Below are 26,648 nucleotides of genomic sequence, written 5' to 3'. Positions count from 1 at the left end.
GGACACAGTGAGGACAAAGGAAGGAAGGAAACAGTGAGGACAAAGGAAGGAAGGACACAGTGAGGACAAAGGAAGGAAGGAAACAGTGAGGATAAAGGAAGGAAGGACACAGTGAGGATAAAGGAAGGAAGGAAACAGTGAGGACAAAGGACGGAAGGACACAGTGAGGATAAAGGAAGGAAGGACACAAAGAGAATAAAGGAAGGAAGGAAACAGTGAGGACAAAGGAAGGAAGGAAACAGCGAGGACAAAGGAAGGAAGGAAACAGCGAGGACAAAGGAAGGAAGGACACAGTGAGGATAAAGGAAGGAAGGAAGGACACAGTGAGGACAAAGGAAGGAAGGACACAGTGAGGACAAAGGAAGGAAGGAAACAGTGAGGACAAAGGAAGGAAGGACACAGTGAGAACAAAGGAAGGAAGGAAACAGTGAGGATAAAGGAAGGAAGGACACAGAGAGAATAAAGGAAGGAAGGAAACAGTGAGGACAAAGGAAGGAAGGAAACAGTGAGGACAAAGGAAGGAAGGAAACAGTGAGGACAAAGGAAGGAAGGACACAGTGAGGATAAAGGAAGGAAGGAAGGACACAGTGAGGACAAAGGAAGGAAGGACACAGTGAGGACAAAGGAAGGAAGGAAACAGTGAGGACAAAGGAAGGAAGGACACAGTGAGGACAAAGGAAGGAAGGAAACAGTGAGGACAAAGGAAGGAAGGACACAGTGAGGATAAAGGAAGGAAGGACACAGAGAGGACAAAGGAAGGAAGGAAACAGTGAGGACAAAGGAAGGAAGGACACAGTGAGGACAAAGGAAGGAAGGACAGAGTGAGGATAAAGGAAGGAAGGACACAGAGAGAATAAAGGAAGGAAGGACACAGAGAGAATAAAGGAAGGAAGGACACAGTGAGGACAAAGGAAGGAAGGACACAGTGAGGATAAAGGAAGGAAGGACACAGTGAGGACAAAGGAAGGACGGACACAGTGAGGACAAAGGAAGGAAGGACACAGTGAGGACAAAGGAAGGAAGGACACAGTGAGGATAAAGGAAGGAAGGACACAGTGAGGATAAAGGAAGGAAGGAAACAGTGAGGACAAAGGAAGGAAGGACACAGTGAGGATAAAGGAAGGAAGGACACAATGAGGACAAAGGAAGGAAGGAAACAGTGAGGATAAAGGAAGGAAGGACACAGTGAGGATAAAGGAAGGACACAGTGAGGACAAAGGAAGGAAGGACACAGTGAGGACAAAGGAAGGAAGGACACCGTGAGGTCAAAGGAAGGAAGGAAACAGTGAGGACAAAGGAAAGAAGGAAACAGTGAGGACAAAGGAAGGAAGGACAAAGTGAGGATAAAGGAAGGAAGGAAACAGTGAGGACAAAGGAAGGAAGGACACAGTGAGGATAAAGGAAGGAAGGAAACAGTGAGGACAAAGGAAGGAAGGAAACAGTGAGGACAAAGGAAGGAAGGAAACAGTGAGGACAAAGGAAGGAAGGACACAGTGAGGATAAAGGAAGGAAGGAAGGACACAGTGAGGACAAAGGAAGGAAGGACACAGTGAGGACAAAGGAAGGAAGGAAACAGTGAGGACAAAGGAAGGAAGGACACAGTGAGGACAAAGGAAGGAAGGAAACAGTGAGGATAAAGGAAGGAAGGACACAGTGAGGATAAAGGAAGGAAGGAAACAGTGAGGACAAAGGAAGGAAGGACACAGTGAGGATAAAGGAAGGAAGGACACAAAGAGAATAAAGGAAGGAAGGAAACAGTGAGGACAAAGGAAGGAAGGAAACAGCGAGGACAAAGGAAGGAAGGAAACAGTGAGGACAAAGGAAGGAAGGACACAGTGAGGATAAAGGAAGGAAGGAAGGACACAGTGAGGACAAAGGAAGGAAGGACACAGTGAGGACAAAGGAAGGAAGGAAACAGTGAGGACAAAGGAAGGAAGGACACAGTGAGGACAAAGGAAGGAAGGAAACAGTGAGGATAAAGGAAGGAAGGACACAGAGAGAATAAAGGAAGGAAGGAAACAGTGAGGACAAAGGAAGGAAGGAAACAGTGAGGACAAAGGAAGGAAGGAAACAGTGAGGACAAAGGAAGGAAGGACACAGTGAGGATAAAGGAAGGAAGGAAGGACACAGTGAGGACAAAGGAAGGAAGGACACAGTGAGGACAAAGGAAGGAAGGAAACAGTGAGGACAAAGGAAGGAAGGACACAGTGAGGACAAAGGAAGGAAGGAAACAGTGAGGACAAAGGAAGGAAGGACACAGTGAGGATAAAGGAAGGAAGGACACAGAGAGGACAAAGGAAGGAAGGAAACAGTGAGGACAAAGGAAGGAAGGACACAGTGAGGACAAAGGAAGGAAGGACAGAGTGAGGATAAAGGAAGAAAGGACACAGAGAGAATAAAGGAAGGAAGGACACAGAGAGGACAAAGGAAGGAAGGACACAGTGAGGATAAAGGAAGGAAGGACACAGAGAGGATAAAGGAAGGAAGGACACAGAGAGAATAAAGGAAGGAAGGAAACAGTGAGGACAAAGGAAGGAAGGACACAGTGAGGACAAAGGAAGGAAGGAAACAGTGAGGACAAAGGAAGGAAGGACACAGTGAGGACAAAGGAAGGAAGGAAACAGTGAGGATAAAGGAAGGAAGGACACAGTGAGGATAAAGGAAGGAAGGAAACAGTGAGGACAAAGGAAGGAAGGACACAGTGAGGATAAAGGAAGGAAGGACACAGAGAGAATAAAGGAAGGAAGGAAACAGTGAGGACAAAGGAAGGAAGGAAACAGTGAGGACAAAGGAAGGAAGGACACAGTGAGGACAAAGGAAGGAAGGAAACAGTGAGGACAAAGGAAGGAAGGAAACAGTGAGGACAAAGGAAGGAAGGACACAGAGAGGACAAAGGAAGGAAGGAAACAGTGAGGACAAAGAAAGGAAGGACACAGTGAGGATAAAGGAAGGACACAGTGAGGACAAAGGAAGGAAGGACACAGTGAGGACAAAGGAAGGAAGGACACCGTGAGGTCAAAGGAAGGAAGGACACAGTGAGGACAAAGGAAGGAAGGACACAGTGAGGATAAAGGAAGGAAGGAAACAGTGAGGACAAAGGAAGGAAGGACACAGTGAGGATAAAGGAAGGAAGGAAACAGTGAGGACAAAGGAAGGAAGGAAACAGTGAGGACAAAGGAAGGAAGGAAACAGTGAGGACAAAGGAAGGAAGGACACAGTGAGGATAAAGGAAGGAAGGACACAGTGAGGACAAAGGAAGGAAGGACACAGTGAGGACAAAGGAAGGAAGGAAACAGTGAGGACAAAGGAAGGAAGGACACAGTGAGGACAAAGGAAGGAAGGAAACAGTGAGGATAAAGGAAGGAAGGACACAGTGAGGATAAAGGAAGGAAGGAAACAGTGAGGACAAAGGAAGGAAGGACACAGTGAGGATAAAGGAAGGAAGGACACAAAGAGAATAAAGGAAGGAAGGAAACAGTGAGGACAAAGGAAGGAAGGAAACAGCGAGGACAAAGGAAGGAAGGAAACAGTGAGGACAAAGGAAGGAAGGACACAGTGAGGATAAAGGAAGGAAGGAAGGACACAGTGAGGACAAAGGAAGGAAGGACACAGTGAGGACAAAGGAAGGAAGGAAACAGTGAGGACAAAGGAAGGAAGGACACAGTGAGGACAAAGGAAGGAAGGAAACAGTGAGGATAAAGGAAGGAAGGACACAGAGAGAATAAAGGAAGGAAGGAAACAGTGAGGACAAAGGAAGGAAGGAAACAGTGAGGACAAAGGAAGGAAGGAAACAGTGAGGACAAAGGAAGGAAGGACACAGTGAGGATAAAGGAAGGAAGGAAGGACACAGTGAGGACAAAGGAAGGAAGGACACAGTGAGGACAAAGGAAGGAAGGAAACAGTGAGGACAAAGGAAGGAAGGACACAGTGAGGACAAAGGAAGGAAGGAAACAGTGAGGACAAAGGAAGGAAGGACACAGTGAGGATAAAGGAAGGAAGGACACAGAGAGGACAAAGGAAGGAAGGAAACAGTGAGGACAAAGGAAGGAAGGACACAGTGAGGACAAAGGAAGGAAGGACAGAGTGAGGATAAAGGAAGGAAGGACACAGAGAGAATAAAGGAAGGAAGGACACAGAGAGAATAAAGGAAGGAAGGACACAGTGAGGACAAAGGAAGGAAGGACACAGTGAGGATAAAGGAAGGAAGGACACAGTGAGGACAAAGGAAGGACGGACACAGTGAGGACAAAGGAAGGAAGGACACAGTGAGGACAAAGGAAGGAAGGACACAGTGAGGATAAAGGAAGGAAGGACACAGTGAGGATAAAGGAAGGAAGGAAACAGTGAGGACAAAGGAAGGAAGGACACAGTGAGGATAAAGGAAGGAAGGACACAATGAGGACAAAGGAAGGAAGGAAACAGTGAGGATAAAGGAAGGAAGGACACAGTGAGGATAAAGGAAGGACACAGTGAGGACAAAGGAAGGAAGGACACAGTGAGGACAAAGGAAGGAAGGACACCGTGAGGTCAAAGGAAGGAAGGAAACAGTGAGGACAAAGGAAAGAAGGAAACAGTGAGGACAAAGGAAGGAAGGACAAAGTGAGGACAAAGGAAGGAAGGACACAGAGAGGACAAAGGAAGGAACGAAAAAGTGAGGACAAAGGAAGGAAGGACACAGTGAGGACAAAGGAAGGAAGGAAACAGTGAGGACAAAGGAAGGAAGGACACAGTGAGGACAAAGGAAGGAAGGACACAGAGAGGATAAAGGAAGGAAGGACACAGTGAGGACAAAGGAATGAAGGAAACAGTGAGGACAAAGGAAGGAAGGACACAGTGAGGATAAAGGAAGGAAGGACACAGAGAGGATAAAGGAAGGAAGGACACAGAGAGGATAAAGGAAGGAAGGACACAGTGAGGACAAAGGAAGGAAGGAAACAGTGAGGACAAAGGAAGGAAGGACACAGTGAGGACAAAGGAAGGAAGGACACAGAGAGGACAAAGGAAGGAAGGAAACAGTGAGGACAAAGGAAGGAAGGACACAGTGAGGACAAAGGAAGGAAGGAAACAGTGAGGACAAAGGAAGGAAGGACACAGTGAGGATAAAGGAAGGAAGGACACAGAGAGAATAAAGGAAGGAAGGAAACAGTGAGGACAAAGGAAGGAAGGACACAGTGAGGATAAAGGAAGGAAGGACACAGAGAGAATAAAGGAAGGAAGGACACAGTGAGGACAAAGGAAGGAAGGACACAGTGAGGATAAAGGAAGGAAGGACATAGTGAGGATAAAGGAAGGAAGGACACAGAGAGGACAAAGGAAGGAAGGACACAGTGAGGACAAAGGAAGGAAGGAAACAGTGAGGACAAAGGAAGGAAGGACACAGTGAGGATAAAGGAAGGAAGGACACAGAGAGAATAAAGGAAGGAAGGACACAGTGAGGACAAAGGAAGGAAGGACACAGTGAGGACAAAGGAAGGAAGGACACAGTGAGGACAAAGGAAGGACACAGTGAGGATAAAGGAAGGACACAGTGAGGACAAAGGAAGGAAGGACACAGTGAGGACAAAGGAAGGAAGGAAACAGTGAGGACAAAGGAAGGAAGGACACAGTGAGGACAAAGGAAGGAAGGACACAGAGAGGATAAAGGAAGGAACGAAAAAGTGAGGACAAAGGAAGGAAGGAAACAGTGAGGACAAAGGAAGGAAGGAAACAGTGAGGACAAAGGAAGGAAGGACACAGTGAGGACAAAGGAAGGAAGGACACAGAGAGGACAAAGGAAGGAAGGAAACAGTGAGGACAAAGGAAGGAAGGAAACAGTGAGGACAAAGGAAGGAAGGACACAGTGAGGATAAAGGAAGGAAGGACACAGAGAGGATAAAGGAAGGAAGGACACAGAGAGAATAAAGGAAGGAAGGAAACAGTGAGGACAAAGGAAGGAAGGAAACAGTGAGGACAAAGGAAGGAAGGACACAGAGAGGACAAAGGAAGGAAGGAAACAGTGAGGACAAAGGAAGGAAGGAAACAGTGAGGACAAAGGAAGGAAGGACACAGTGAGGACAAAGGAAGGAAGGACACAGTGAGGACAAAGGAAGGAAGGACACAGAGAGGACAAAGGAAGGAAGGAAACAGTGAGGACAAAGGAAGGAAGGACACAGTGAGGACAAAGGAAGGAAGGAAACAGTGAGGACAAAGGAAGGAAGGACACAGTGAGGATAAAGGAAGGAAGGACACAGAGAGAATAAAGGAAGGAAGGAAACAGTGAGGACAAAGGAAGGAAGGACACAGTGAGGATAAAGGAAGGAAGGACACAGAGAGAATAAAGGAAGGAAGGACACAGTGAGGACAAAGGAAGGAAGGACACAGTGAGGATAAAGGAAGGAAGGACACAGTGAGGATAAAGGAAGGAAGGACACAGAGAGGACAAAGGAAGGAAGGACACAGTGAGGACAAAGGAAGGAAGGAAACAGTGAGGACAAAGGAAGGAAGGACACAGTGAGGATAAAGGAAGGAAGGACACAGAGAGAATAAAGGAAGAAAGGACACAGTGAGGACAAAGGAAGGAAGGACACAGTGAGGACAAAGGAAGGAAGGACACAGTGAGGACAAAGGAAGGACACAGTGAGGATAAAGGAAGGACACAGTGAGGACAAAGGAAGGAAGGACACAGTGAGGACAAAGGAAGGAAGGAAACAGTGAGGACAAAGGAAGGAAGGACACAGTGAGGACAAAGGAAGGAAGGACACAGAGAGGATAAAGGAAGGAACGAAAAAGTGAGGACAAAGGAAGGAAGGAAACAGTGAGGACAAAGGAAGGAAGGAAACAGTGAGGACAAAGGAAGGAAGGACACAGTGAGGACAAAGGAAGGAAGGACACAGAGAGGACAAAGGAAGGAAGGACACAGAGAGGACAAAGGAAGGAAGGAAACAGTGAGGACAAAGGAAGGAAGGAAACAGTGAGGACAAAGGAAGGAAGGACACAGTGAGGATAAAGGAAGGAAGGACACAGAGAGAATAAAGGAAGGAAGGAAACAGTGAGGACAAAGGAAGGAAGGAAACAGTGAGGACAAAGGAAGGAAGGACACAGAGAGGACAAAGGAAGGAAGGAAACAGTGAGGACAAAGGAAGAAAGGAAACAGTGAGGACAAAGGAAGGAAGGACACAGTGAGGACAAAGGAAGGAAGGACACAGTGAGGACAAAGGAAGGAAGGACACAGTGAGGACAAAGGAAGGAAGGACATAGTGAGGATAAAGGAAGGAAGGACACAGTGAGGATAAAGGAAGGACACAGTGAGGACAAAGGAAGGAAGGAAACAGTGAGGACAAAGGAAGGAAGGACACAGTGAGGACAAAGGAAGGAAGGACACAGAGAGGACAAAGGAAGGAAGGACACAGAGAGGACAAAGGAAGGAAGGATACAGTGAGGACAAAGGAAGGAAGGAAACAGTGAGGATAAAGGAAGGAAGGACACAGTGAGGACAAAGGAAGGAAGGACACAGTGAGGACAAAGGAAGGAAGGACACAGTGAGGACAAAGAAGGAAGGAAACAGTGAGGACAAAGGAAGGAAGGACACAGTGAGGACAAAGGAAGGACACAGTGAGGACAAAGGAAGGAAGGACACAGTGAGGACAAAGGAAGGAAGGACACAGAGAGGATAAAGGAAGGAAGGACACAGTGAGGACAAAGGAAGGAAGGACACAGTGGGGACAAAGGAAGGAAGGACACAGTGAGGATAAAGGAAGGAAGGACACAGTGAGGATAAAGGAAGGAAGGAAACAGTGAGGACAAAGGAAGGAAGGACACAGTGAGGACAAAGGAAGGAAGGACACAGTGAGGATAAAGGAAGGAAGGACACAGTGAGGACAAAGGAAGGAAGGAAACAGTGAGGACAAAGGAAGGAAGGACACAGGGAGGACAAAGGAAGGAAGGACACAGTGAGGACAAAGGAAGGAAGGAAACAGTGAGGACAAAGGAAGGAAGGACACAGTGAGGATAAAGGAAGGACACAGTGAGGACAAAGGAAGGAAGGAAACAGTGAGGACAAAGGAAGGAAGGACACAGTGAGGACAAAGGAAGGAAGGACACAGTGAGGATAAAGGAAGGAAGGACACAGAGAGGATAAAGGAAGGAAGGACACAGTGAGGACAAAGGAAGGAAGGAAACAGTGAGGACAAAGGAAGGAAGGACACAGTGAGGATAAAGGAAGGAAGGAAACAGAGAGAATAAAGGAAGGAAGGACACAGTGAGGACAAAGGAAGGAAGGAAACAGTGAGGACAAAGGAAGGAAGGACACAGAGAGGACAAAGGAAGGAAACAGTGAGGACAAAGGAAGGAAGGAAACAGTGAGGACAAAGGAAGGAAGGACACAGTGAGGACAAAGGAAGGAAGGAAACCGTGAGGATAAAGGAAGGAAGGACACAGAGAGGATAAAGGAAGGAAGGACACAGTGAGGACAAAGGAAGGAAGGAAACAGTGAGGACAAAGGAAGGAAGGACACAGTGAGGACAAAGGAAGGAAGGACACAGTGAGGATAAAGGAAGGAAGGACACAGTGAGGATAAAGGAAGGAAGGAAACAGTGAGGACAAAGGAAGGAAGGACACAGTGAGGATAAAGGAAGGAAGGACACAGTGAGGACAAAGGAAGGAAGGACAGTGAGGACAAAGGAAGGAAGGACACAGTAAGGATAAAGGAAGGAAGGAAACCGTGAGGACAAAGGAAGGAAGGACACAGCGAGGACAAAGGAAAGAAGGACACAGTGAGGACAAAGGAAAGAAGGACACAGCGAGGATAAAGGAAGGACACAGCGAGGATAAAGGAAGGAAGGACACAGTGAGGATAAAGGAAGGAAGGAAACCGTGAGGACAAAGGAAGGAAGGACACAGTGAGGACAAAGGAAGGAAGGAAACAATGAGGATAAAGGAAGGAAGGACACAGCGAGGATAAAGGAAGGAAGGACACAGTGAGGATAAAGGAAGGAAGGACACAGTGAGGACAAAGGAAGGAAGGACACAGTGAGGACAAAGGAAGGAGGGACACAGCGAGGATAAAGGAAGGACACAGCGAGGAGAAAGGAAGGAAGGACACAGCGAGGACAAAGGAAAGAAGGACACAGCGAGGATAAAGGAAGGACACAGCGAGGATAAAGGAAGGAAGGACACAGCGAGGACAAAGGAAGGAAGGACACAGCGAGGACAAAGGAAAGAAGGACACAGCGAGGACAAAGGAAAGAAGGACACAGTGAGGACAAAGGAAGGAAGGACACAGTGAGGATAAAGGAAGGAAGGACACAGCGAGGACAAAGGAAAGAAGGACACAGCGAGGACAAAGGAAAGAAGGACACAGCGAGGACAAAGGAAGGAAGGACACAGTGAGGACAAAGGAAGGAAGGACACAGTGAGGATAAAGGAAGGAAGGACACAGCAAGGACAAAGGAAGGAAGGACACAGTGAGGATAAAGGAAGGACACAGTGAGGACAAAGGAAGGAAGGAAACAATGAGGATAAAGGAAGGAAGGACACAGTGAGGACAAAGGAAGGAAGGACACAGTGAGGACAAAGGAAGGAAGGACACAGTGAGGATAAAGGAAGGAAGGATACAGTGAGGATAAAGGAAGGAAGGACACAGTGAGGACAAAGGAAGGAAGGACACAGTGAGGATAAAGGAAGGAAGGACACAGTGAGGACAAAAGAAAGAAGGACACAGTGAGGACAAAGGAAGGAAGGAAACAGAGAGGACAAAGGAAGGACACAGTGAGGATAAAGGAAGGAAGGACACAGTGAGGACAAAGGAAGGAAGGACACAGTGAGGATAAAGGAAGGAAGGATACAGTGAGGATAAAGGAAGGAAGGACACAGTGAGGACAAAGGAAGGAAGGACACAGTGAGGATAAAGGAAGGAAGGACACAGTGAGGACAAAAGAAAGAAGGACACAGTGAGGACAAAGGAAGGAAGGAAACAGAGAGGACAAAGGAAGGACACAGTGAGGATAAAGGAAGGAAGGACTCAGCGAGGACAAAAGAAGGAAGGAAGGACACAGTGAGGACAAAAAAAGGAAGCAAGGACACAGTGGGGACAAAACAAGGAAGGAAACAGTGAGGACAAAGGAAAGAAGGACACAGCGAGGACAAAGGAAGGAAGGAAACAGAGAGGACAAAGGAAGGACACATTCAGGACAAAAAAAGGAAGGAAACAGTGAGGACAAAGGAAAGAAGGACACAGCGAGGACAAAGGAATGAAGGAAACAGAGAGGACAAAGGAAGGAAGGAAGGAAACAGAGAGGACAAAGGAAGGACACTGGGAGGATGAAGGAAGGAAGGATACGGGGAGGAAAAAAGGACAGGACATTAAGGAAGAGCAGGAAGTGGGCGGGGCCTTACGGGATGTTGGAGAGGTGCAGCGTCGCTGATGGAGGAAAAATGTTGTTGAAGTTCTTTGAACCTGGTTTTTTAAACCGGTGAAGGGCGGAGCCTGAGAAATCCTGCGTCAGCGTCTGCTCCTCTGGCCCCGCCCCTACGCGGGGCAGCTGCACCACCGGGTGTTTGGACAGCGTCACCCGGATCACGTTGCCATGGAGACGCTGACCGTTCAGGTGACTCATCGCTGTCAGGAGAAAAACATCACAGGTCTAATATTTTCTCTAAGAATCTAAATATTTGAAAGTAAATAAATCAAACTGAATCTAAAAATAAGTGAAGAAAAGAAATTTTAGTTTCTGAGCAAAACTGAAAAAAAAAAAAACATTTGGAAATTTGGCTAAATTAAAATGAGACACTTTTCAATTTTCAGTCGTTCAAGAAACATTTATATTGCGAAAAAAATAACCTCTGTTGAATTTTACTCTTAGAAATTAAAAGGAAAACAACATAAATATAACAAACTAATTTTTTGGTTCAACTAAAACAATCGGATTAAAGATTGATCAAATAAACAAATAAATAAAGTTTTAAAATATAGAAAAATTTGTTAAGGTACAAAAAATTTACATTTATCTTCTATTTCCACGTGGATCATCTCAATCAGTGGTCCTCCTAACTGTCAATCATTCTGGTGATATCTTTACGTAAGGCCGTCCTACACGCTCGACCCGTTAGCTATCTTTTTCTGAAAGTGTTCAGGCGTATATCTGTGGTGAGTTACGGTTTCAGACGGTCATTGAAGCTCACCTTTATCACCACGGTTCTTTGAAAAAAGCCGAGGGTCATAAGAGAAAATTGTCTAGGAAGTGTTTGAGAAGAAAAGAAAGGCCTCAGGAGAGGCAGATATATCCCAGAATGCTTTGCAAGAAGCGTTCTCCTTGCAAAGCATTATGGGATTTGCTGTCATAGTGGCCCGCTGCTGCCATAGCCTGTTTCTACCCGAAAGCGGCGACTAATAACAAAGATGGCGCAGGCACCGTGCAGAGGAGGAGTTATGTGACAAACAGAGCAAAAAGCAGTGATCATCCGTCTGAACGGTCAGTTAAGTTGAGTTCACCATAAAGTTCACTATATAGTCCCTGCTCTGTATAGTGATGGAGGGATTTAGGGCTAAAGGGCAGGTTATAGACCTGCAGCAGTGTGTCTCAGTCAGCTTGACCCAGGTATTTTTAATTTCTGCCCAATATTGAAGCGTGGTCTGCGCTGTTATTCCACGCCACAACACCAGAGGGCCAATCAGGAACTAGCTGAGAAATGGGCTCGTGCAGGTACAGGGTTGGTCATGTGCATTTTTTTTTTAAGTGGAGAGCGTGTGACTTTTAAAAAAGTCGCAAAAATTCTCCACTATTGCTTTAAGTTCAAATTATTTACTAAGTTTTCTTTCTAAATCTGAGAAAAGAGTTAACAAATCCAAAGTGCTGGTTCTGACCCAGCTGAGCCTGCGTAGCGTCGCTCATCTGAACCAGAGCGTTTTCCTTCTTGTTGAACAGGATCTTCACTCTCTGGACGTCTCCATAAACGCCTGAAATACACAGAGACAGCAGGCTGAGCTCCCCCTGCAGGACACACAGGGAATAAACTGAAGGACTTCTCACCAAACAGGATGAAGAGGCAGTGGGGAGAAACTCTCTGTGGAACAAAAAAACACCAATGGATCAAAAAGCTGTGCTCCTATTGGTCAGCTGCTGCGTTGCAGTGTGACCTCTCACCTCTGGGTCCAGGTTTGACACCAGTAGCACTGAGTGGACTGCAGGGGGCGCCATTTGCAGCGCCACGCGAGGAGGAGACACCAGTGAGCCGGGGACGGTGGCCATGGGGAGACCTGAGGACGGAGAAAGTTCATTAACAGCAGAAAAACACAGACTGTAAGCAGACTGTGGCGCCCTCTGGTGGAGCAATGAAATCAGTTTGAATCCAGAAATATTTATACATAAAGAAATAAAGTTAATAAAAGTGCTTTAAAATGGTTCTGTCCCCACTATTGCACAATGAGTGGTGAGTTTTACATAATATAGTTATAGTTTTAGCATTTTAGTAAGAAATATTTCAGTACAAATGAATGAAAAAAAAATTTAAGTTAAAAGGTATTTCTTTTTTAATTGTTTTTCAGCTAAACTTTCAAACTAAATGTAAAAAAATGCAAATATTGTCCACTTTCTTCTAAGATAATTTGAATATGAAAAATGTGACTGAATCCTTAAAAAAATCCTTTCTACTAAAAATGTACTGCTGTAATGAATATATATACGATGTTACAGTATATATATAAAACTAACACATAAAACTAAAACTATATATATATAAATATATATATACAAAATAAATATGTATATAAAATGTTGCTTTTAGTGACATCTAGTGGCTCAAATGACAAAGTGCAACTAAACTGATTGAAGCTTATAAGCCTGCCTCTGAATGAAGTCATTGTTAATAAATTAATGCTGCTTTATGGATTCTCAAAAATATCTGGTAACTAAATATACATTTTATGGAACATAATGAATTATTCAAGGATGCGAAAAAGCTAAAAAAAATTTAAACTTTCCCAAAACTGTCTCAGTTGTTTCAGGCTGCAATGCAACACTAACAGGCTCCACCCCTGCATCACTTCCTGCACCTTTGCTAGACCATAGAGTAAAGCCAAAAAGAAAAATAAATAAAATGACCCTCATTGTTGGTATGCTAAGCTAACTTTACAAGGAGCAACGTAATAAAGGTCAGTAAAACTCCAGTTCTATCAAGACAACATAAGCTAATGCTAGCTGATTTTAGCCTGAGTGACAATAGGCCCAATGAAAAGCTATTAAATGTCAATGTAGGCCAAATAAGCTAAATAACTTAATAAAGTTTACCCACAGAAATATGAAAAACGACTTTAAAGACTACAGGGTTACAGGGTTTACAGGGTTTGCACTGCATACATTTGGTATACACAGGATCCATGTTTGTTTTCATTAGCAAATGTGCAGAAAATGGAAGCAAACTGTGGTAAAAGTAAAACCATGCTTCCCATACATGCGTTTGTTCTGCTGTTTTACCAAACAAGGTGAATATTTCTACAAAGCAGGGCTGAAACTATGGAGGACCAAAACTGACAGAAATAAAAATGCAGAAGAAATACATATTGTCAAATAAATAAACAAAGAAACCAATGCATTATCAATTTTACAATTAAAAGATAAATATTTCTGTTTAGTTTTATCCCCTTGTTTAAAATACACCATGTATTGATTTAACTAGAGGTGTAAAGTAAAGTGTGAATTTTTTGTCCTCTTAAGTAGAAATGTTGGTTATCTATACTTTACTGCAGTAATTATTGTTTAGGCAAAATGTCTTCTACTTCTCACATTTTTTAAAATTATTTTTACTTTCTACTCTTTACATTTTAAAAATAAACATTAATACTTTGGACAAGTCATGTTATTTAATTGACTTTCATATTTTTCTTATAGATTCAACTTATTTGATTTAAGCATTTTTAAATACAAAAAACAATCTTTGTAATTATTTGTTTATTTGTTATTCCTGCTTTTTTTATCTGTCAGTTTTGGTCTTCCGTAGAATTGTTCCATCTCATTAGTTTTGCCCTAATTTGGAAAGTAAAAAAAAAAAACATATTGCAGTGAATAGAAAGTAGTATTGACTGTTTTTCCAAGTGCAGGTGTTGTTTTAGCTCCGCCCACCGGCAGGTCATGTGACTCACCTGTGTGCTGATGGAACGTTGGAGGGAACGCTGCTGCTCCATATGGCGGCAAAGCTACACCTGAAAACACACACAGGGGGTCTGTAAGCCCCGCCCACACACAGTGAGAGTAACAGAGGACACCTGGTGGTCGGTCTGAGAACTACAGCTGTGCAGGTAATCTGCTCCACCCACCGAAGGCGGTGGCAGTCGGGTCCAGCTCTCCGGTCGGCAGGTCGGCTCTGGTGAAGTCTCGGCTCTTGTCGTTGTTGTACTTGACGTTGAGCGCGCTCAGTTTGGAGAAATCTATCCTTAGCGTGCAGCAGCCGTTGTAGATGTTCTGCCCGTCCAGAGACTGAAACATACCGGCATCCGATTGGTCTACAGTAACACCTGTAGGACACGCTTACACGTGCATGAGTGAGTGACTCACAGCCTTGGCGTGCTGAGCGTGCACGGCGTCGCTGAACTGCAGCAGAGCCTGAAACTGATTGTTCCGGGTGAAGGTGATGATCTTCAGCACGGAGCCGAACTTACTGAAGATCTGAAGGGAAAACAGGACAGGTGAAATCTGAGTAATAAAATGAAGGATTTGTGGTTTTTGTTTGGTTTCTAAAGTGAGCTGAGAAGGTGTGAATCAGCACTGCAGGAATTAGCAGAACAGAAGAAGAAAAGGCTGCAGAGTAGGAATCCCCAAAGTGGGTCCTCAAAGGCCGCTGTCCTCATGTTGAGCTCTCTTCATGCCTGCTTTCAACCATTGGCAGCCGCCGTAAATAAAACTAAGATTTATTATTGCGCCTTCAGGTTTTGATGCACGGATCAGATTATAGGGGGCGTGGAGCTGATTGGTGGCGGAAAGATTTGAGCGTCATGGATACATTTACAGAATTATTTTGTTCCTGGAAGCTGCTTCAAGCAGGCGGTCAACAAACTGGCCGCTCACACTGAGCCTGGTTCTGCTGGAGGTTTCTTCCTGTTCAAAGGGAGTTTTTCCTCTCCACTGTCGCTACAAGCATGCTTAGTGTGAGGGATTGCTGAAGAGTCAATGAGTCGATGCAATCAGCTGGTTTTCCTTAGACAGAAAACTTAGAATCAATCTGACTGGATGATCTGGTGAACTGGAAAGTGACCTGAGATGACATGATGTGAATTGGAGCTATAGAAATAAACTGAATAGAACTGAAATCATCAACAGGTGCCGACCTGCTGGAGGACCTCCAGGGTCACAGGGTAAAACAGGTTCTCCACAATGATCCTCAGAACCGCGCTGGGGGCTGGAACTAAGCCCCGCCCATCTCCTGAGGCCATGTTCCCAGAATGCAGTGCTGCTGTGCTGATGGCCTGCATTGCAACCTGAGCTCTCTGTCAATAAAAAAGAAACAACACTGTATTACTCACAGAGGCTCCGCCCACTCCCCATTCTGACAGTTTAGAGACGATGGGGCGGGGCGTGGCTGGGTTCTTCTCACCTGATTGGACGTATTGTCTGTCTTCAGCTCTCTGTGATTGGAGTACTGGATGTAGACTGGTTGGTTCCTGATGGTGGGCGGGGCTGAGGTGTAGTAGTTCACCATGGTAATGGCTGCTTCCTCTGATGCCATTTCTAAGAACGCCTGAGAAACCAAACCATAGAGTTCTACAGGTCCAAAACTAGAGAAAATTAATTAAGTATTTACACAACTTTTTTCCCCACTTTTAAAGGTATAGAGGACCATCTTTTATTTCCAGGTGGATCATCTAAATAAGTAGTCCACCTAACTGTCAATCATTCTGGTGATGTGTTTACGTAAGGCCGTCCTACGTTTTCGTCCCGTTAGCGATCTTTTTCTGCCCACTCTCAGGCGTATATCTGTGGTGAGCTACGGTTTCAGACGGTCATTGAAGCTCCCATCACGATTGTTCGATCCCAACATAAACTGTTAGCATCCACTTCATTGAAACAAAGCGGTAAATAGTCTGTCCTGTCTGTAAACTATAGTTCTATTTTTGATTTTTATGTATTTGCTTATTTGTCAGGGACAGTACACATTGATGAACATTTCTGTAAATGTGTCAGTATTTGCTATGAAGCTAGTTTTCAACCGTCGTCCCTGGGCAAGGTGAATAATGCCAACAACAATTATGCTCTGAGAAGGTAGCAAGTAACCGGTTCGATCCCCAAAGCCGGTGGTCTGTCAGACCAGCATACAGAATCAGAATCAGAATACTCACACACATATACACACATCCAACTATACAATATAATAAAGATAAAATAAGAATAAAAAGAGATAAAATATATATGCTGCTGCACGTCTTTTAACTGGCACACGCAAGTACGAGCACATTTCACCTGTTTTAGCTTCACTCCACTGGCTGCCCGTCCATTTTAGGATTAATTTTAAAATTCTTTTATTTACTTTTAAAGCCTTGAATGGCCTTGCCCCAATTTACCTCTCTGAGCTTCTGCACCCCTACACTCCCAGCCGATCTCTCAGGTCAGCTGATCAGCTGCTCCTGACAGTGCCTAAAGCAAGGCTTAAGCTCAGAGGGGATCGAGCGTTTTCTGTTGCAGCTCCAAAACTCTGGAATGCATTGCCGCTGCACATTAGACAGGCCACCTCTCTGTCTCATTTTAAAACTCTTCTTAAAACCCACCTCTTTTCTTTGGCTTTTAACACCATGTAGAGTGTTGATTTTATGTACACATGTTGATTTTATGTACACATGTTGATTTTATGTATACACATGCATATTTTTATCCTGTGCGGGCAGTGCTTTTATTTTATTTTATTTTATTACTTTTATTTATTTTAGTTATTTTATCTTTTTGTGCAGCACTTTGGAAACCTTGTGTTTATTTAAACCGTGCTATATAAATAAAGTGGATTGGATTGGATTGGATACAAATATAGCTCTTCTGTATATATATCTGTACGTATATCTATGCATATGTAAAAACTAAATCAAAATAAAGTGAAAATCCAAGTAAAGTGATAAATCCAAGTAAAGTGATAAATCCAAGTAAAGTGATATATTTGATCTCTTTTTATTCTTATTTTATCTTTATTATATTGTATAGTTGGATGTGTGTATATATTATATAAAACTGTAACTGGAGCGTGTAACAAAAGTAATTTCCCTGTGAAATTATTAAAGTATTTCTGATTCTGTATGCTGGTCTGACAGACCACCGGCTGTGGGGATCGAACTGGTTACTTGCTACCTTCTCAGAGCAAACACGCACTGCTATAACCCACTAGGCCAACTTTTATTTATTTGTAATTGTTGTTGGCATTATACACCTTGCCCAGCGACGACAGTTGAAAACTAGCTTCATAGCAAATACTGACACGTTTACAGAAATGTTCATCAATCTGTAGGCCTACTGTCCCTGATAATTAAACTAATATATAAAAATCAAAAAATAGAACTACACAAGCATGTTTATTTCTTTAGTATTGTATGAAAAATACTTTAAACTACCTGAACAGGTGTGGTACAGTCATCTACAAAAAAAACAAGTTTAAGGTCAGAACATACGCTTCAAAATACTCCATAAAGTAAGTAATTCAATTGTTTTACCTCAACAGGATACACGCCCGTTGAGCTAGTTTAAAGTTTATTTTTCGTACAAAAATAAAGGAATAAACTAAACCGGAGGTCTTCAACATGGGTTCGGTGACCTCTAGGGGGTCCACAGAGGTACTGCATGGGGCTCGCAAAAGCTTTGGTTAATTAGAATTTTTTTTTTTATATTCCCAGCGTAAATATTTTCCTTTAATTGAAATGTCTTTAAATACACATTAACATGAATCCAACAGACTGTAGTAAACAGATAAATGGAGGCAGAAGATGTCTTTCAGTCATCAATGCTCACATTCAGCGACACACAGGAGCTCTTTCAAGCTGGACACCGTTTCATTCACAACACCTGTCCCATCAACCAGGAATCAGAAATAATTTAATAATCCCAGGGAAGGATTACTTTAGTTACATTACTCCATCTGTAATAGAGTGACTATAGGACCAGTTTGATAGAACACTATTTCATACAATATATATAATTAGTGGTCCCCCGCACATCTGGAAAAAAAACTAAGAATTATGTGACATTTGTTATCATTGTGTCATCTTCAGCGTCTAAATGTAGGAAGATAAAGCAATGTCGTCTCTAAGTATAGGCCAAAAATATCGGCAGCACATATTATCGAAATAATCGGCATCAGCTTTAAAACCTGTATCAGTGGATTTCTAATCAGAACGAGGAGGGAGGATGGATCCGCTGCAAAACTACCAGGACTTGGGTCCAAAGGGAACAGTTACCTGGTTTTTGGTCCTCAGTGTGATCAGTTTGGAGACTGTGCCAAAAGGATGCGCCAAGGCGACCACTTCCTGTTCAGAGATGTCTGCAGGTAGCTGGCGTAGGTGAAGGACCGGAGAAGGGATGCACTGAGCGCGCTCAGAAACACACAGCCTGTCAGTGCCATCCACTGGAGAAACAAAGAGAGCTGGTGGAGCTCACTGCAGTTAGGACAGGAAGGGGTTAAAGGTCAGGATTGGACGACTCACCTGGGGACAGGTGGGCGGAGCTCATGTTCTCAGAGCGAGCAGCAGGGAATGTGAACTCCTGCAGGTAAACACAGAATGGCCAACAGGTGGTTAATTAAACTGATCAGACAGGGAGGAGAACCTTCAGTCAACCAGGTTCTCCTCAGGTTGAAGGACATTTATTAGCCACATTTCCACTATTCTTCTGAAACCGTGCAGATATCGGTCTGACGACAGTGACCGAGTTAACTGTGAGTGTAAACGGCACGCAAAACTGAACCAAACCGCGTCGGACCGAACCGCGCTAACATGGTACTAGTTCGTCAGTACCGTCCCGCACTATTTCAGTAATAATCTGCTTAGCAGTACGATGAACCTCAACGTGTGTCGTTGTTTCCTGCGTCTGTAAGCCGTGGTGCTCAGACCCAGACATCAACAAAGTCCAGCAACATTAATAAAAACATCATTTTATAGCTGCCTTCATTCAGGGACACACAGAACCACCTAATGAGGTCCCACCCATACTGGGCTCTCAGAACCGAATCAGATCAGGTTCATTAAAGTCGTAGAGAATTGGCCGTTCCAATCGTTGCATTTACGAATTTTCCCGAGTGGTGTCCGACTTTACACGAGTAAATAAAGTGAATGTGTTTGGTCGATTATATAGAGGGCAGGATTGTTGTGGCGGAAGGTTCACAAGCTTTTTGGTTGCAGCCAGTTTGTGGGAAGCATCTTGCTAACCAGTTAGCAACTTAGTGCTAGCAGGTTCCCAATGGGAAATTCCATTGGGACCAAGTAGCACTAAATTGGTGACTTAGAAACGACGCTGTCAAGGAACGCTATGGACAGCGGAAACATGCAAGAGGAGGAGAGTTTAGTGTCGGAGGTCGTGGATGAGTCTCCTCCGTCATCCATTTTTTATTTAGAGCAGGAAAGCGGGGACGAAGATGTTGTGGAAGAGGACGCCAGGGCGGCAGAAGCTTGGTTTGGTGTAGAAGGCTTCCAGCCATACATGTTTGAGCCCTTGCCTCGCAACGCTGCCAGTTCTGTTAGCTCTACGCCTGCCGAAGACACAGACGTCCATCCCCGTGAACACTGGGACGCAACTCAATGGGAAAGGAAAGGATTCTGGTTTCAACCGTTGCGTATATTAGCTGCGACACATGAATCAAGATACTATGACCGAAAAAATTTGATTGACAGATGACCGCTGATATATGATTGGCCGAATTTAGGTGTTCAGGCTGACGTAGAACTAACTGGCCTGCAGAAGACAACAAGAAAAAACACAGATTTTTAGACTGGATTTTTTTTTAAATAGAAATTTTTGAGGACAATATGGTCTGATAAAGTGTACATTTATATACATGTTTAAGCCAGAATGATTTAACATTCAAATATGATTTCCTTACGACTTTAAACCAGAACAATTCTGATGGTAGTGTCTTTTATGTCCTTCCAAAGAAATATTAAATCAATATGAGGTGTAACTGGTTTAAACTGGTTTAGCAGCTTGACTGGAACCCTGACCACACTTTACAAGCTCATCTAACGGAGAATTATCGCGAGATTTGAATCAGCGTGAGCCTTGTGATGTTTGGCCACCAAACTCCGAACCTAAAAAGAAGCAAGAGCCGCAGAAAAAAGCGCGAGGAGGCAAATGTAACAGGTAAACAACAACAACAAGAACATGTCAACAGAACCGACAGGAGGAAGAGGAGAGGGGAGGGGAGGGGGTCTGCAGGTGGGGCTCGGTTAGCGGGAGGCACGAGACGCAGGGTTCGGGGCGGTTCGGACTGGTTCGGGACGGACTCTGCTCTCACCGGTCCATGGTCCGAGAGGAGGAGGCGGGCGATGATGAGGAGGAGGAAGAGTTGTTTTGGTCCGTGAGGCTCAGCTGCTTCCACAGAGAACCGCGAGCTCACTTCCTGGTTGGTTACGTCACTAAACAACATGGCGGCAAGCAGACACACCTCATATTAAAACAATAAAGAATAAAAATCTAAAAAAAAGGAGAAAATAAATTATGTATTTAAATAAATTTATTTCTAATATAGCAGCAAAAAATATAATAACAATACAGGCAGAACTTCAGTGTATAAAATAAATAAAGAATATGAAGAAACACCTTGTATTTAAAATTAATTATATAACATTTAACTTCTTTTTTAACAAAGCTGAGTTTTTTTTAAATTAAATAATGTCAAATATTTGCTAAAAAAAAAAACTAAAATTTAATTTAAAAAAGGAAATTACAAAGAAATAAAGAAAAATTAAAGAGTAATGAGAAGTAATCTGAAACAAAAATGACAATAACATGTTGGAATCTGAAACCATATTTATATAATTTAAAATATTACTCACCTCATGTATTTCTGGTAAAAAAAAATTTATTCAGTGTAGCAAAGAGTGCCCAGAAAGTTACTCAGGTAAAAGTACCTCTACTTTATTCTGGTTAAAGTAGTAATCTTGGTAAAGCGGCTAATCAAGCACTGAGTAATTGATGGCGCCTAAAATCAAATGTTATGTTTAGATTGAAATTATTGGACAATGCTGGTAATTCAAAGTAAAAAACAAAAATCTCAAATAGAAAATAAATAAAATACTCCAAAAAAAAAAAAACTAATTAGGGCAAAAGATACACTTTTGCAAATAAGTTAGAAAAAAAAAAAAAAAAAAAAAAAAAAAAAAAACCTTTACAGTCAGCACTGACTTTATGTCAGAAAGGGATAGAAGACTTTCTGCTTCAGTGCGTCTGTTCGCTAAAGTATTTTCATCTTGTCACTCCTGGAGGGTAAAGTAACTAGAAATGTTACTCAGTTCAGTGATACTCTCAAAATATTAGTGCTTAAAGGAATAGTACACCCAAAACATGATTAGCCTTCATTTTCTACTCACCCCCATGCTGAACAACACTCTGGAGTACTTTTTTGATATCTCAAATGCATCTGGAGATCTGGAAGGCTTCTTGCTGTCTGCTGACATTCAAATAATGGAGGTCTATGGCGCCTGAGGCAGTAAGGTCCATAAAAGTCCACAAAAAACGTGTCAATATTCCTCCATACTGCTCGTCCAACGTATTCCAAGTGTCCTGAGTGGGTAGCGTCCATAATTTACTCGAAACGAAGTCATTTAGAATGTTTTTAGAGCATAAACAGTAGTGTATAGGATTTCCTGAAAGCGCGGAAACCGCGGCAGACCAAACCAGATGAAAGTGCGGATTCAGCGTCTGCTCTGCCGATAATGCAAGCGTAGAAGAAGAAATGTGCTGTTTACCTGTGCAAAGAAAGAAACAACGAAAGAAAAATGTCTGAGGACTTCAGTGTTGAGGAAGAGCATGAGTTCTTTGCCGAGCTGAATGCGCACTTTCATCTGGTTTGGTCTGCTGCGGTTTCCGTAGACTCGTGAACGCGCTTTTAGGAAATCCTATACACTACTGTTTATGCTCTAACAACATTCTAAATGACTTCGTTTCGAGTAAATTATGGACGCTACCCACTCAGGACACTAGGAATACATTGGACGAGCAGTATGGAGGAATATTGACACGTTTTTTGTGGACTTTTATGGACCTTTCTGCCTCGGGCGCCATAGACCTCCATTATTTGAATGTCAGCAGACAGCAAGAAGCCTCCCAGATCTCCAGATGCATCTGAGATATCAAAAAAGTACTCCAGAGTGTTGTTCAGCATTGGGGTGAGTAGAAAATGAAGGCTAATCATGTTTTGGGTGTACTATTCCTTTAAGTAAAATGGAAAAATAATGTAAAGTAAAACTACTTTTAAAAGTACTCTTTCTTAATGCTACATGACTGAATGTAACTGAGTAAATGTAACTAGTTACTACCTTTACTTCTGCCTCTCTGGCTGCTCGGACCAATTCTCTCCCTTGCTCTCCACTTATATTATTCTTACTTTTTACTTTCTGACATCTTAACCAAAACCACAGAAAGTTGAACGAAACGGTTTAAAGATCCTCTAGCCGGACTACCTTTTAAATATTTTATTTTGTTTTCATCAGACCGGAGAAAAGGACGACACCACGTCTGTGGAACAGTTTGTGGCACGGCTGCCCTTCAGCAAAAAGGTTTTAGGTTCAATTCCTGGTACAGGTTCTTTCCGCATGAGGTTTGGCATGTTCTCTGTGTACGGGGGTTTCTCCCCTGGTACCCCGGCTTCCTCCCACAGTCCAAAAACATGACTGTTCATTGTTGGCTCTGTCTCCCCACCTTCAGCAGGAGATGAAGCCTTCAGCAGGTTTTCTTCCCTAAATAAATGGATAAAACAAACCTGATCTACAAGAACAATTAGCTTAATTTATAACTTTAATATCTTCTTGGAAAAGATAGATCTTTTCAAGAAAGATGCTTTCAATCGAAAACCTGTAAAACTTTTTGGCTTCCAACATTTTCTATTCCACGAACAAATTAAATGATCTGATTGAAAACCACATACATTTTCTCACTGAAGATAAACGTCACTCTGCTGATGCCTCGGAACGGAAACAAAAACAGGATTAAATAAACATTAAAGATGACATTAAAGTCCAAAATGGTCAGTAAGCTAATGGAGAAATATAGGTGACATCTGCTGAATACTAGAGACGACTCCGCCTTTTCTCAGGTTGCAGGTCAGAGAAAGATTTCCCAGTTAAATATTTTTTTTTGTGATTTTGTTTTTTTTTTATCATTTCATGTGTTTACTGTCATGTAAGCTAACCATAGTACACCATGCTGACATGTTTTGAGCTGTTTTTATGAAGCTAAAACATATGAAGGACCAGCTCTACCATATTTAAAAATAAATACAGAAATAAATAAATTCTCAATAAATAAATAAATGTAGTATTCAACCGATGCAGTAAAATGCTAACCAACCAATGAGCAGAAATAAATAGCATTGAAGAAATAAATAGGGTTAAAAAATACAAAGGAAGAATAAAACACACAAAAACATTCTAACATGCACATAAATACTTTAAAAAATAAGTATAAGTATATAATATTAAAATGAACAATAAATAAATAAGGTAATTATTACAAAGGTGAATAAATAAAGAAGCTAATTATAGATATAAACTTATGTCTCATTGTATATTTTCATTTCTACCTACATTTATTTGTTTATTGTATTTTTGGGGGCAAATAATTGTATGCTTATTTATTTACTGAGCATTTATTTATTTCTGTATTTATTTTTTAATATGGTAAATATGGTCCTCCATAAAACAAACTTTATTTCACTAAGGTTTAAAACACTAATATAACGTGATAAACATCGTAATATAAGGATTTTTTTTGGTGTGGAGGTGAATATTCTCCATCTTTTATTTCTGAAAAAGATCAATTTTGAGGTTATTAAAATAAACACATAAGAAAATTGCTTCTTGAATAAATGTATTTTATTCTATTTTTATTTTATTTATTTACTTTCAGATGACAATTCATGTGCAGAATGGCTTAACCAGACCGCAGGCATGTTCTAAAACATTTGTACCTCGAAGGACACAAACATAACAAAATCTGAAGGAAATCCACAACAGATAATTGTTTTTATAAGTCAGATTTTCTACAAACTAACTTTTGTTTCTATCTTTGTTTGGTCTAATAAAATATCTGCAAAACAGGATACGCAATGTAAAGCTTTCCTTTTTTAAAACATTATGTATTTTTCTATGTAATCTAGCTGAATAAAGTAATAGAATGTCTAAATTAAGTTTCATTAGACTAATATTTTGAGGTGATATTATTTGCAGAATTAGAGGAAATATATTCAAATCACAGAAGATGTTTTCTCATTGGAAATCAGTGAAATGATTCGTGTTTGACTTTGGCTAAAAAATGATGTTTCGAAGTAAATAATGTTTATATAGCATCTTTCACTGACATGGACGTCACAAAGTGCTTCACAATATTACAATAAAAATAAGAATACATTTACAGTCGCAAAAGACATGGTCATAGAACAACCATTAATCTACTGGAATTAAAATGCTTTCTAATAGGTTTTAAGTTCACTCTTAAAAACATCAACAGAATCAAGTAAGCGCAAGCAAAGAGGAAGATGGTTCCAGAGCGCAGACGCCACGGCCTGAAAGGAGCGATCTCCCCTGGTCCTGTAACGAGTACGAGGGACCATGAGAAGGTTCAGGTCCTGAGACCTCGGACACCAAGAGAAGGGGTATAAGGACACAACAAGTCTCTAATGTAGGAGGGAATCTGGCTGTGAAAGACCCTGAAGGTCGGCACCCGGATTGTGAACCTGCTGAAGACGAGAAAACTCCTTTTTGTTTAGACACAAGAATAAACATGTTACAGTAGTCTAGACGGGAGGAGACAAAGGCGTAGATCAGGCATCCCCAAACTCGGTCCTCAAGGCCCGCTGTCCTGCAGGTTTTAGAGGTTTCTCTGCTTCAGCACAGCTGGTTATAATGATTGCAGTAGACCAAAAGCCTTTTAATCAGCTTTCAATTAAAATCAGCTGTGCTGGAGCAAGGAAACCTCTAAAACCTGCAGGACAGGGGGCCTTTAGGACCGAGTTTGGGGATGCCTGGCGTAGATAATCATTTCAAGATCATGTCTGGACACAATTGTTCTAAGTTTAGAGATTTTCCTCAGTTGTTTAAAACAGTTCCTTGTCTGCAGTTTTTTAGTGGTGCTCTAAAAGACGATGTTTTGTCATAGATAACGGCTAAAGTTTCTAAGGCTTGGTTTAAGCAGATAAACTCAAGTCCCCCAGATACCGGTGGATACCTGGAAAAGCATCATCAGTCCCTTTGAATATGACGCGAAGGTCAGGATTTCACTGCAACACCAGAATATTTAATTCAACATGGTCTGACACACAAATCACCATGAACAAATATGGAAATTCCTGTTAATTTAAAATGACAGGAATCCATATTATACACTTGCTCTCAATCTGCAGGTTTACTAGTAGTTCCTAGAATTTCTAAAAGTAGAATGGGAGGCAGATCTTTTAGTTATCAGGCTCCTTTCCTGTGGAACCAACTACCAGTTTTAGTCTGTGAGGCAGACACCCTGTCTACTTTTAAGGCTAGGCTTAAAACTTTCCTTTTTGATAAAGCTTCTAGTTAGAGTGGCTCATGTTATCCTGAGCTATCTCTATAGTTCTGCTGCTATAGGCTTAGACTGCTGGAGGACATAGGGACCCCTTTTTCATCATTCTGCTTCATTCTATCTCTATTCTCCCACTTTGTAGAATCTGTTAGTTCAATCTCTAACGTTCTGCTCTCTCTGCTTTTTCTCATAGTAGCTTCATCTGGTCTGTTCCTGTTTGGCTGTGACTCCATCCTGGAGAGAAATATCAGCTGTGCTGCTGCCATCAACACCCTGGAGTTGAAGATGGAGCCGATCAGCATGTGCAGCTGAAGTTGTGTGTGTAGATGACAAAACGTTAGTGTAACATGATCAGAGTGACATAAATGTTATGTTTTGAAACTAAATACGCCATGTTGAATCCATGTTTTTATATGATTGATAGTTTTGTAATATTTAAGAGTGTTCTATGATGGAAGCTACAGGCTAATGCTGATCACATCCGATGCAACGTTTGTTTAGTGAACCTTGTTAAGCACAGATGTTAAGAGTGTTTAAGCTTTGGTTATGATAAGTAATCATACTTTCTTGATGCAAATGTTGTTAAATGATAATCTAAGTAGTTTTCTATTAGTTTTTATTAGTTCACACAGCAGGCATTTTTGATTTGTTTATTACTTTCCTTTGTCGACCACACAATAATATTCACGAGTGTTTCACCTATGCTGACATCTGTATCAGTGTGAATATGGAGAGGCTGCTGTATATCGCCTGATTACGATTAAAGAACAAAGAAAGTAAAGGAATCCTGTCTGTGCTCCTTAGCGGCACACCGAGGAGGATATTGATATCCTTGCTTCTGTCTCCTTGAACCCCAGTGGGCCTCAGCAGATGGCCGCTCACACTGAGCCTGGTTCTGCTGGAGGTTTCTTCCTGTTCAAAGGGAGTTTTTCCTCTCCACTGTCGCTA

The 26,648-nt window shown here is 42.4% G+C and overlaps 1 protein-coding gene and 1 long non-coding RNA gene across 3 annotated transcripts in view; one reads left to right on the top strand and one right to left on the bottom strand.

The window, feature by feature from the left end:
* LOC119774457 (polypyrimidine tract-binding protein 3-like) overlaps nucleotides 1-20,595 on the bottom strand; it is a 25,981-nt gene extending 5,386 nt beyond the window's left edge. The window contains exons 1-12 of one of the 2 annotated variants that reach the window (XM_038271978.1): nucleotides 20,446-20,595; nucleotides 18,644-18,701; nucleotides 18,398-18,564; nucleotides 15,562-15,705; nucleotides 15,296-15,454; nucleotides 14,526-14,636; nucleotides 14,288-14,447; nucleotides 14,114-14,194; nucleotides 12,120-12,232; nucleotides 12,006-12,039; nucleotides 11,840-11,932; nucleotides 10,372-10,594 (exon numbers count right to left, since the gene is read on the bottom strand). In XM_038271978.1, coding sequence (XP_038127906.1) covers nucleotides 10,372-10,594; nucleotides 11,840-11,932; nucleotides 12,006-12,039; nucleotides 12,120-12,232; nucleotides 14,114-14,194; nucleotides 14,288-14,447; nucleotides 14,526-14,636; nucleotides 15,296-15,454; nucleotides 15,562-15,705; nucleotides 18,398-18,564; nucleotides 18,644-18,701; nucleotides 20,446-20,577 — 1,475 coding nt within the window. In that variant the 5' untranslated portion in view covers nucleotides 20,578-20,595. The remainder of the gene's footprint in view (nucleotides 1-10,371; nucleotides 10,595-11,839; nucleotides 11,933-12,005; nucleotides 12,040-12,119; nucleotides 12,233-14,113; nucleotides 14,195-14,287; nucleotides 14,448-14,525; nucleotides 14,637-15,295; nucleotides 15,455-15,561; nucleotides 15,706-18,397; nucleotides 18,565-18,643; nucleotides 18,702-20,445) is intronic. The other variant, XM_038271979.1, reaches the window with a different exon arrangement.
* LOC119774459 lies at nucleotides 19,973-26,648 on the top strand. Its single transcript, XR_005279537.1, has 3 exons — nucleotides 19,973-20,291; nucleotides 24,657-24,861; nucleotides 25,894-26,648. It is a non-coding gene; the product is annotated as an uncharacterized LOC119774459 (long non-coding RNA).

Source organism: Cyprinodon tularosa, unplaced genomic scaffold (genome assembly GCF_016077235.1).
Source record: "Cyprinodon tularosa strain WSP-4 unplaced genomic scaffold, ASM1607723v1 ctg813, whole genome shotgun sequence".
Taxonomy (NCBI): domain Eukaryota; kingdom Metazoa; phylum Chordata; class Actinopteri; order Cyprinodontiformes; family Cyprinodontidae; genus Cyprinodon; species Cyprinodon tularosa.
The sequence above is the reverse complement of the archived record's forward strand: the minus strand, read 5'-3'. Positions and strand labels throughout refer to the sequence as shown.